At 36.5% G+C, this 12,052-nt stretch overlaps 1 protein-coding gene across 1 annotated transcript; it reads left to right on the forward strand.

The window, feature by feature from the left end:
- The first annotated feature begins 8,939 nt into the window (after window positions 1–8,939).
- On the forward strand, window positions 8,940–11,537 carry LOC133031786 (probable glycerol-3-phosphate acyltransferase 3). The gene is made up of 2 exons (XM_061105455.1): window positions 8,940–9,790; window positions 10,541–11,537. The coding sequence occupies exons 1-2, from the start codon at window positions 9,056–9,058 to the stop codon at window positions 11,420–11,422; spliced, it is 1,617 nt and encodes a 538-aa protein (XP_060961438.1). The 5' UTR covers window positions 8,940–9,055; the 3' UTR covers window positions 11,423–11,537.
- Window positions 11,538–12,052: the final 515 nt, after the last annotated feature.

Below are 12,052 nucleotides of genomic sequence, written 5' to 3' on the forward strand. Positions count from 1 at the left end.
TAGACTTTGGTCATGCTCGCTGTCTCTCGGCGATTCTATCTTAAGCGAGGTTTAAAACTTCGAGGAGTCCTCGTGGACATCTCGATTTTCATTGGAAATACGAGTATACGTGTCCTCTAAACAAGGGTGGTCTCGAGTTTCTAAGTGAGAGAAATCTCACTATAACAACGACCTCTTGTCAAGTTTCTTGTACATGGTGTAGGAAAAAATCTAGGAACAATAGTACACGTGAAAATCGCAAAAGATAAAAAACTTCATGTCCTTGTTCGTAGCACTAGATGCTTCAAGAAAATGATGGCACAAGTGCAGAACACTAATCGTTGTTGATGGAACTTTCTTAAAATCTATATTTAGAGGGCATTGCTCTCAACCTGTACACAAGATGCAAATGACCACATATTTCCCCGGGCATTCTCTGTTGTGGATTTAGAAAATTATAACATATGGACTTGATTTTTTTATAAAATTAAGGGAAACATATGGGGTTAGAGAACAACAGTGCTTAATATTAGACAAACATGAGAGCATGATTAAAACAGTTGCTCATATATTTCAAGAGATAACTTACGACTACACTGTACCACCTATTAAGAAACCTTGAAAATAACCTTGAAGAATGCTAGCAAACTCGAAATCATTCTTTCCAGCAGCTAGAGCATACATAGAGAGGAAGTTTGAATACCATATGAGTGAGCTTGATAGCTTGGACAAGCGTGGTCGACCCTATTTATAAAAATTTGGACACCACAAATTGTTAAGGTACCATTGCAAACACAATAGGCATACAACTTTGACTTCTAACATTGTTGAATCTCTCAACTCGACAAACTTAGTAGCTAGGGAACTACCAACCACTATAGTAATGGAGTCTTTGCGAGCCTTCATACAACAATTGACATACACAAACATAAGAAAACCATAGACAATGACCACAAGTTTGACACACATTGTTGCTGAGAAGAAGTTAAGCAATATCTTTGTGGAATCATTGACAAAAAAATTGAGAGCCTCTCTAAATAGAATTCAAATTCCTCTTTCCTTCTCTTCATAATTTTGAATTCCTAGTGAAGAGTACCTTGCCCTCTCGATTCAAGTCAATACTCAATCATAGCGTGAAAGATTGTGAAGAATTTCAACACCTAAAGGAGATTCAGGTTCATATTTTGGTAATACACTGGGATAGAAAGGAATAAGGGTTAGAGATCTGAATGAAAGGAGCTATAATATTTTGTTGCCACCAATATAAGGTTTTCTAGAACTTTATATGTGTTTATTTCATTGTTTTAGGATATTCATGTTTAGGATGTTAGATTATAGAATATAATTAAACATACATGTTAGTAAATCTAGATCTGGTAAAATAAGTTCCAACATAACCATCTTAGGATTGAGATCAGATGATCTATCAACTAAGTCATATTGACTTAAAAAATATATAACGGTAAGTTTATAATATCTTTTTCATTGTTAATATTAGTCCAGTCCAATGTATAGCCAATACATCGTATCCTGATTTACTTTGCTAATGCCTTGGAAAAGACATTCCACTCAACTAGGTTTAAGTAAACCTTATTACTACTTATCACGTTAGTGCAAATCCAATGCACTGATAAATTGTGAGATTTAATAATTTAAAGCATATAATCACAACTACTTTCTATTGTGATGACATCATTGTAATTGTGAATCACTATATTTTTGGGATTTAATAGAAATTATATATTAAACATATAATCATGTATAAAACATATGAACAAAGTGTATGCCAAGGTCAAGATATGATTTCTGATCTTTATTAAAAGTAAATATAATTACAATGAAATTTGGTTTATTTAAGGTATAAAATTCCAACAAAGTAAATAAGATTACATAATACGATCTTTGATGTGGTCTTCGTTTGGTGCGTGCATGCTGATTTGGTTCTAGGTGTAATAGGCATCCATGAATGTGAGGATTTCATGTCTGGATGTCATGTCCACCAATTGATCAATTTGTGGTGGTGGGAAACAATCTCACTCAAGACCTCCGACAGGTTTGTTCCAATCTTGACAACTTTGATCAGGTCCGATGTGTTGAGGGGAAGTTCTTTGAGTTCATCAGTCAGACAAACTCTTAAGTGGATGTCTCCAAAAGGGGGGTCAATGTCATCCTTGTCTTGGGTGCACCTTCAAGTGGCTTTAGGTGGTGTAACCATCTTCTCTATAGTTTAATCTCCTGAGGTCTTTGTCATCTCTCAAGCTTTTGTGGGAGAGGCCGTGCTCGTTCCCCCTAGTGCCATAGCAGCAGGGGAGGTCTTTGTCGTCCCCTTGAAGCCATAGCAACAGAGGAGGTCTTCTTGGTGAGTGATAACGATGCCTTATAACACTTGTCAGTAGTTCCTAGATTGCCAAGGAGACAATTATTACCAGCCGCCTTTGGGAACTTGATAGAGAAATGGTATAGTGAAAAGATGGCTCGAAGGTCGTAAAAGGTAGAACTTTTGAGCATCACGTTGGACCACATCTACTACTATGAACATGGCCATAATGGAGGTCAGCTTTGGGGGAGTGCTGATAGTAAGTGGCAGTTTGATCTTGCCACATGGAGTGATGCTAGCTTTGTTGAAACCATACATGAGTTGCTCGCATGGTTCCAGGTCTTCTAAGGATGAATCCATTCTGATTAGCGCTTACTTGAACGGGATGTTTGATGATGCTTTGTCGTCTATCATCACCCTGGTGACCATCATATTAGTGATTTGAAGCTCAAAAACTAAAGGATTGTGAGGGTAGCTAACATGGTAAGAGTCCAATTCTCTGAAGGTGATATGTTAACATCTGTAGCATTGAGACTTTGGAGGAAATTCTGCTATCTCTAGGACTTTGGCTCTTGGTTCATGTTGAAGTGATCTTGCATAGCTTTTTAAGGCTTCCCTTGAATTTCTAGCTATGTGAAGGCCTCCATTCACGATCTCTAGTACGCCTACGGCTAGTGTGAGGTGGAGAGGTACACTACCCCCAGTTGGAGCGTCAGGTCATACATACCGCTAAAGAGCAGCATGTTTCTATTTCATAAGAAACTCTATCTCGTCCCACAATTAATTACACTCATTAGCGTCATGACCGTAATTATTGTAGTAACGATAGAATTTGTTCATGTCTCTCTTGACTCTTTGAATGGAGGAGCTTTGTAATATGACACTATTGACTATGTAGCCGTATAGTTCTCCTCTCTTTGAGCCAAGAGAATGAAGTAGGTGGTGATGCAAGGCTCATGCTCTCGTAAGAGCTTGCCCCCAGTCTTAGGCTTCTTTCCTCCGAGGGAGTTACCTTGCTTGCCACCATTGTTGGCTCTCTTTCCTCTATTCAAACTTCTTTTCTTCCCATTGCCCTGCGCCTCAGTAGTAGGGGCTCTAATGTCTGGTGACTTCTTCTTGACACCATTTAAGCCATTGGTTCGGGTGACGTCTTCTTCAAGTTTGATAAATCCATCTACTATATCTAAGAAGTCATTCATGGTGTATACCACCTTAAGATGAAGGTTGGGCCACATAGAACTCATCTCCTTGAGCCCAACTACGAGTGCCATAACCCTTGCATCCTTGCCAAGACTTTTGGTCTTAGCAGCTGCCTCAAAGAATTGTTGGATGTAGTCATTAAGGGGCTCATCTTCCAGTTGCTTTACATCCACTAAATCATTGGGTTCAATCTGGAATTGTTGGGAAGGAGCAAACTGATTGATAAAATCATCTACTAGATCTCTCCATGAGCCAATTAATCTAGGAGAGAGCTTAAGGTACTACCATTGAGCTAAGCCTATTAGTGTGGTAGGGAAGATTCTGTAACTGACGTTATCTCTCACACCTTGCGGATCGGTACGTACATTGAAGTAGTGGATGTGAGGTAGTGGATCTTCCTTCCTGGTGTATTATATCATGAAGGGTTCTTCAAGTTTGTAGGAATGTGAAGAACTTTTATTCGTTTGGAGAGCAATGAGCATCGTTCTCTGTCAAATTCAAATTTAGACAACTTAGCAACCATGATCCCCTTCACTAAAGCAGGAAAGGTGTTAAATTATGCTCAATTAACCCCATGAGTGGTGGTCTGCTTCCTAGTCCGAGCTCCTATCACTAGAGTAGAGTCTTCACTAAAAGTTGTTGCCTCCACCATCCTCTTCTTGGGTAAGAGGTCACACAAGTCTCATGGTCTTCCAAGTCAATCTTATACTTCAGTCGACTTGGGTCTTGTAGTTGTCTCTTGATCATGGGGTCGTGAAGGCAACTCTAATGAGGCCTCCAAAATGAACTCTAGATCGTCTCAAGAGGAATCACTGTGGGAGTGTTCATTCAAAGCATTTTTCTGGCTACTTCCCTCAAAGTAGTCTTTAGCTGGATCACAAGTGTGAAGAGAATTGAATCGATTGCTCAGGTTAAATTCTTCTCCATGTACTCGTGGGAAGTACTCATACTTGTGGCTGTCAGGGCCACGAGCAAAGTAATGGCATAACCCACCCCTTTTATCTAAAAGTACATCCAAGTGTAAAGTGGCTCATTGGTCCTTACCCATCGGATCTCATAGCCTCTAGTTTCGAAGTAGCGTCTCTTACTACCTCTTTCAGCTTAAATAATAGGCCCATTTCCTGATATAGAGTCTCGGGGCCTAGTTTCATGAGAATATTAAGAAGGACTTGGTGGAAGAGTCATGTTGGTTCTCTCATTGTTTTGGTGTTGTTCAACATCGGGTGGAGGGCCCACTAGTTGGCACCCACGAGTTTGAGTCCTCTGAGGCTCTTACTCAAAGGTAGTTTCCCTTCGGGAGGTCTCCCCACCTAGTGTTTACCTATTTCTTGCTCAGTTACTAGGTGCAGTAGTGTGTTCCGAGCATTAAGGTTTTGCCTTGGGCACTAATTCCCACGTGACCAGTTGGTCAACGGGGAGTTTCTCTCACCAACTCATAAATACTTCTACAGGAAGTAGTTCCACGATTAGGGCGATAAGCTTCTCTAATCCATTGAGACAGGTTAGCTCTCTGTTATTCTTGTTCAATGCTTTGCCTTTCAATGTTCCTCCAATTTTCCACAAACCAATGTTGAAACTGTTCATGTTTCTTATCGAGAAAGTCTCCCAGCTATTATTGTAAGTTAGCCATAGTTTGGGTGAGCTGAGCAACCCAAGGATTAGCCTTTTCAGGGTTATCAATCTCTATGTGTGGCTACCCAGGTAAGATCTAGTGTTGTTGCTAGTCCCAGGAGCATTTGGTGGCCTTGGAGGACAAGTTGTTGAGGATCCAGTTCTGAGGCCTACTCCTGGTGTCTAGGGCACAGAAGTAGTCCTGGTTCCTACTCCATCAACTGGTGTGTGCCCAGTTGCTTGGCCAATTGTTCAAGTCTATCTATCTGCACTTGTAGAATGTGTTGCAACCATCTTGCTAGTAGCTTTCCTGAGCTACAACTTTCAATGAAAGTACCAAAATATTGACTTAAAAATCTTAGACTTCTAAGCAAAACTTGCTCGCTAGATGGCGGGAATGATTAAATAGTTAAGTAATTATAAGAGAAACATAGGAAATTTATAGTACTTTACTCCCTGTATCGCAACAGTAATGGAGCTACGTCTACTTTGAGTTTTTACTTCCCAGGAGATGGTAATTACAAAAAAAGACTAACTATTAGAAGCTCTAATTTCTAGAGAGAGAAACAAGAGAGATAAGCTCTAACCTTGTGGGTAGTTTTCTGAACTTGAAAAATTAGCTAAGGGAGATCTCCCTTTATAGGTGAAAGAGGCCCAAAAAAAGGGAAAATACAAATAAGATGTTTTGACCATTAATGATGATCTAATGGTGAAAATTATAGGTCTATGGTCCCCGAATTGCCACCTTAAAATACTGTTAAGGGTAGGGATGAAGAGTGTAGTATAATGTAGTTTAGAAAAATCTATTTGAATCAGAAAAATTATAATTATTTTTTTTTTTGTAATAAGTAAATAATTTTTCACATTAATTAAAATAGAAAAAAGACAAAAATAGTTAAAACAAAATTTGTCGAGAAAATATTTGTTGGGACGAAGTTGTCAGGACAAAAGACATCATCATTGTCCTAAATAGAAAAGGTAGGCACCTACATTGTAGCCTGTCCCTACGGAGTTTGTATTTTCGAGTTAATTAATTAAATTAGATAAATATCTAAATTCAAAAAGTGGTTAAAGATATTTCAAAGTTGTTAAGATATTCCCTCAAGTAGTTGAGAGATTCTCTCATAACTATCAATAACTAAATTTGGTTATAAATATTTATTTATTCAAAATAATTAAATATGATTTAATTAAAAGGTTTTAACTACTATAAATAGAAGCTTGGTTTGAGAAATCAGAACACTCTTTAGACATATATTTTTGAAATATAGAGAGAAAATAAAAAAAAAGGATTTTTCTCTCAACTTTTCTTGCTCATGTGTAGAGAACTCAACAAAAACAATATTATACACTTTATCCTAATAGCCCACACTATTCCTTGTGTGTGGTGGATCGATTTGGAAGACAACGTCCTTGAGTCCAATTGCATTATTCTCATCATCTGGATTAACGAATACAATATACGAGAAGTTTCGAGGATATCCTAGTAGTCTTCAAAAGGTATATTCAAAACTTATTACTATTTTATGTTTTAATTCAATTTACACACATATGGAGATCCACATGGGATATGGTACAATAATAATCAACAATACAAAATTTTTTTGCTGCGTATCTAATTTAGTACCATGAAAACACATACCACCCCTCATGGTCCACTATCTTAGGTTTTGCAGTGAAAGTTGTAGAGTCTTTCTTCTCTTGTCTAGATCCTGGAGCTATTCCCATGAAGCTATCATCATTTATGTAGTAGCAAAAAGCTGTTGAATGATCATATCTTTCACAAACATGACAAGTAGGCTTTGTGTTTCTTCCACCCCTTTGCCTCTACCACTTGTGCCATTTGAATTGTAACCTTTGCCTCCACAACCTAAATTTGGTGAATAACCTCTGCCTCGACCATTGTTGTTGTTGTTGTTGGTGGATTTATTCTATTTGTGAGCCAAGTTTGCAAATAATGGTGAAGTTATGGACGAACCTTGTGTCTTTCTAGCTTCAAGACCAATTAGCCTTTCCAATTTTCTATGAAAACTCGAAAGAATCCTAAAGTTCCTGCCAAGTGATTGGAGTGAGATTGGATTTAGCTTTGATGAGAGCCACACTGGTAATGTATTCCACTTCAAGACCACTTAAGAACATTTGAAACAAGGTGAGATTTCGGATATGATCTCCTGCAAGTGCTAGCTATATGCTAGCTGACTTGATCACACCCTTTTCTGTTAAAGGTATTTAATCATTGATCCTGATTCTTTTCGAGTTGTTTGCAATAAAATTCTTAAGTCATCCATCTTAGCTCTAGAATGAGCTTCATATAAATTTTCTAGAGATTTCTATAGAGATCTCACTACAAAAAATCTTACTTTTAGTTACAACAAAATTTGTGACTAAAAGTAAAAAAATTGTGACTAATTATAAATTATTATTTCTATGTTGTTGCTAAAAGATCCGTATTGGCTAAGGTATTAGTCATAAAAATTACAATTTGTTGTGAGTAAAATGTATTTTTAGTCACAATACTTGTTATGACTAAAACTAAATTGGTGACTAATACTATATTTTAGTCACAATTAACATTTTGTTGTGATTAAAAGTCACATTTAGTACAAAAAAATTATGTTGTGACTAAAAAGTTGTCACTAAAAGTAGCAGTTTTTTGTAGTGTCTTGCTGAGGTACATTCCATTACTTCTGCGGCTATGACTTCTATCATAGAACCATAGACCCACCCATGAGCAATTGGTTGCACACTATCCATTATTGCTCATGTTCAGGGTTCACACAAACCCCAAGACTTAGTTGACTATCACCAGTAGCTACTCATGTTGGAACAAACTATGTAGGTGCTTGTCTCATACTATTAATGAACCCATCCAACCGATGGCCTCTTATGATTGTGAAAACTATTGTTTTTCACAGCACAATTATTTTGATCTAACTTCAAGGCAAATAGTTCATAGTGTATTACCAAATGTTGTGCTTGGAAAACCACTAGATCCACTCTGAAACTCTAACTGCGAGACTCCAATGAAGCATGGTGGGGAGCTGGTTTAAGAATGGTTCTGAGTCTTCTTTGTCATTTGATCACCACCATCAACAGGTACTTGTTGGTCCCTTTGTACTACTCCTGACATTAGTAGATTTTTCAATTGATGACTTAGTCCCAGTAGTAATATGGTTGCGTGAGCAAATGTAGCTCTAATACCAAGTAAAGAAAATGACCTTTTATAGAAAAGGTAAAACTCAGCTCAAAGAGACTGAGGAGACTGATTTCATTATAATGGCTTATCCTTAGCAAAATTACAATTAAAGAAAGAAAGAGCACTTGTTACTCTTACAAAGGTCAGGACTACAATACAGAGCTATAGCCTGTAACCGAAAAGAGAGAGTGCAAATGTAAAAATGTGACAAACTGAATTGTAGCAAATTATGTGTCATTAGTGCACTAACAATATGGCTAGACAACTTAATGTTTCTTAATATTACATAAATATTTTTCATTTATCAATCAAAAAATACAAACAATATTTGGGGATAGTTACTACTGTGGAGGCTTTCCAAATGTGTAACTCAACTAATGTATATTAAAGACACTATATTAAAAAAATCCTATATTTACATGGGTTTATATATATATATATATATGTATATCTGTGTGTGTGGGGCAATTGCACATAAAAAATAAAAGTGATAACCGACAGATTATATGGACCAGGGAATGAAGTTGCATGGACACGTCAACGCGTACAACACTTAAGTGAATAACAAAGTCCAACTTTGAGGGCTCTGTGACGAGATTTCAAATCCTAATTATATCTATAAATAAGTACGATGCAATAGTCAATAGCTTCTAAATTCTCTTTACTACCAAAATATACTTCAATATCACCTTCTCTATATTTTACAGCTCCACAATTCTAGCTTGCTCTGAAAATCATCATCTCAACAAAAAATGGCGAAAGCTTATTTCATAAAGACATTATTTTTATTCATATATCGAATTCTTTTTCGTAAGCTAAAAACCTTACGAAGAAGTTTGAGCAACAGCCCTTCATTTAGCCAATCTTCAATCTTTAAAACATGCCATAAGTACACTTGTCTGTCTCATAGATCATCGTCAGATCTTGCAAACTCAACTATGATTTTCAATATGGAAGGAGGTTTGTTAAAGTCTTCTTCTTTATTCCCATACTTCATGCTTGTGGCTTTCGAAGCTGGAGGTCTCTTTAGGTCAATTGTTCTTTTACTTTCATACCCTTTTATCTGCTTGTTAAGTCAAGAGATGAGGTTGAAATGGATGGTCATGATCTCATTCTTTGGGATTAAGAAAGAGAGTTTTAGGGCAGGTACGGCTGTGTTGCCTAAGTTTTATTTAGAGGATGTAGGGTTTGAGATGTTTGAGTTGCTTCAAAAAGGGTCAAGGACAGTTGCGTTGACCAATTTCCCTGTTGTCATGGTTGAGAGCTTCTTGAGAGACTATTTGGGTGTTGATTGTGTTGTAGGTCGAGAGCTCAAGGTCTTCCATGGCTACTTTTTGGGACTCATGGAAGATGATACCAAATATGTTCCTTCCAATATCTTGGAGGAGAATTTGATCGCAACCGTCGATTCTGATCATCATGATATGATAGGCATCACCGACTTCAATACTACTTTTTCTAACCAACAACTTCTTTCAAGTTGTAAGGTATGTTTATTAATTGATAATTAAGTACACTTTCACATATTTAAATTTATAATTATTTTAAATTAAATTAATATTTACCAGTAACTATATTCTCAAATCTTCACTTATATCAATCATCAATTTTTCGACATGTCGCGTTGCGATTGGTTAGCGATACTCCCTAAAAGCTATTATATTAAATTATATGCGACCCGATACTTAGTTAGACCATAACAATATTGACACATAAGAGGGTGATAGGCATTACTAGCCCCAACATTTCTCTATATATACACGTGTATAATAATTATTAAGCTACGCACCTTTTAAGTAATTATTGAATAACTTTTACCGTGGTAAAAATAAACTTTTCAGTATTAATTATTTAGTATATTTACATGTGTCATAAATTCATATGACACAATTATGAATAAAATATTATACGAGAAATATAGTTAGTTACCAAGGAAAAAAAAAAAAGAGAAATATAGTTGTACTGTCATTACGTACATTAATAGATTTAAATTCTCTTCAACTCTTCCTTTATTATATGTCCCGTCCCTGTATGTATACTGTACCATATGGTAATCAAACTCATTAAATTTCGTGTCTCATGCACAAAACATTTATATTCCCAATTGGCACAATTATTGTTTGTCATATTTATTTATTTTGAGTTGGTTCTCTGTCTTTTTGTTTATTTATTTACTTATTTTTTGAGCCTTTTGGGTTTTAATTTCAGCTTTTTTTTTTTGCTTAAAATAATTACAGGAAGTTTACTTCGTGAGTGAAACGGACAAAAAGAACTGGCAAATCTTACCAAGAGAGAGATACCCAAAGGCTCTTATCTTCCACGACGGTAGATTGGCTCTAAGGCCCAGCCCACTTGCTACCCTACAAGCCCTAATGTGGGGCCCAATTGGATTTACCCTTGCTGTTGCTAGAATCTTCGTTGCCATGTTACTACCCTACGACATCTCATCCCCTATCCTCGCCTTTAGTGGGCTTCGCTTGACAACTAATAAGCCCAATACTGAGGGCCCACTCAATCCCAGCTCTAAGCACAAAGGAATTGTCTACGTGTGCAACCACAGAACGTTGGTAGACCCACTTTACATAGCTTTCACTTTGAAAAATGACCTCACTGCAGTCACCTACAGTCTAAGTAGATTCTCCGAGATCATAGCACCAATCAAAACCGTCCGATTAACTAGAAACCGTGACCAAGATTCAAAGAAAATGGAAAAGCTGTTAAGTAAAGGGGACCTTGTGGTGTGTCCCGAGGGAACTACATGTAGAGAACCATACCTTCTTAGATTTAGTCCGCTTTTCTCGGAGATTGCTGACGAGATCGTCCCCGTGGCAGTGACAACCCACGTCAGCATGTTCCACGGTACGACTGCGGGAGGGCTCAAGTATTTGGACCCAATCTTCTTTCTCATGAACCCGACACCCATCTACACCATCCAATTACTCGACAAGATATCCGGACTGTCCACGTGTCGAGATGTAAGTAAATCGAGGTATGATGTGGCTAATCAGGTGCAGAGTGAGTTAGGCAAGACCTTGGGATTTGAATGCACCATGCTGACTAGGAGAGATAAATACTTGATTTTGGCTGGAAATGAAGGTGTGGTAACATGTACAAAATAATTTTTTTTATTTATATATATAAATAGTTTATTTGTAATAATATTGATAAATGATAATGAAGATTGGCATATATCAACTCTGTACCCAATAAATAATAATACATCTCTTTTTGTTATTTTTTGTGTGGGCCCATGTGTTGGCTAATAGCTATGATTTATATATATAACAATAATAATAACATAGCAGAAAAATAAAATCTTGCTATTTATTACTGTGTTTGTGGGACATATTGTATTATATATACCAAGAAAATAATGAACTGTCTATATATTTATCCATGGCTTATGATGATATACATTTTATATCTTATCTTCATGCAAGATTTTCTAATTATTTTTCTCGGTATAAAAATAGTTGAATTTGATGAAATTGATGCATGTATATATTTTTAGTTGCTAGTGTTTTCATTAATTTTTTATTTTTGAGTGAAGTTAGGCATATCATATGATATATTTATTATTTATATTGATTGCCATTAATGTTCTCTTATATTACTAAGGAATGCTACTCTTCTACCTCCATGAATAACATTAAATTAATAATTAACGCCTCACTTTCATAACTTAATGGATAGCACACAGCTGTGTCAGTTGCTGTAATATGCAAAATGAGTGTATCTATATAGATGTA

This window comes from Cannabis sativa, chromosome X (assembly GCF_029168945.1).
Source record: "Cannabis sativa cultivar Pink pepper isolate KNU-18-1 chromosome X, ASM2916894v1, whole genome shotgun sequence".
Taxonomy (NCBI): Eukaryota; Viridiplantae; Streptophyta; class Magnoliopsida; order Rosales; family Cannabaceae; genus Cannabis; species Cannabis sativa.

Coding starts and splice junctions, on each gene's coding strand:
- LOC133031786 (XM_061105455.1), top strand. CDS start 9,056: ATGGCGAAAGCTTATTTCATAAAGACATTATTTTTATTCATATATCGA. Junction 9,791..10,540: donor AACTTCTTTCAAGTTGTAAG/GTATGTTTATTA, acceptor AAATAATTACAG/GAAGTTTACTTCGTGAGTGA.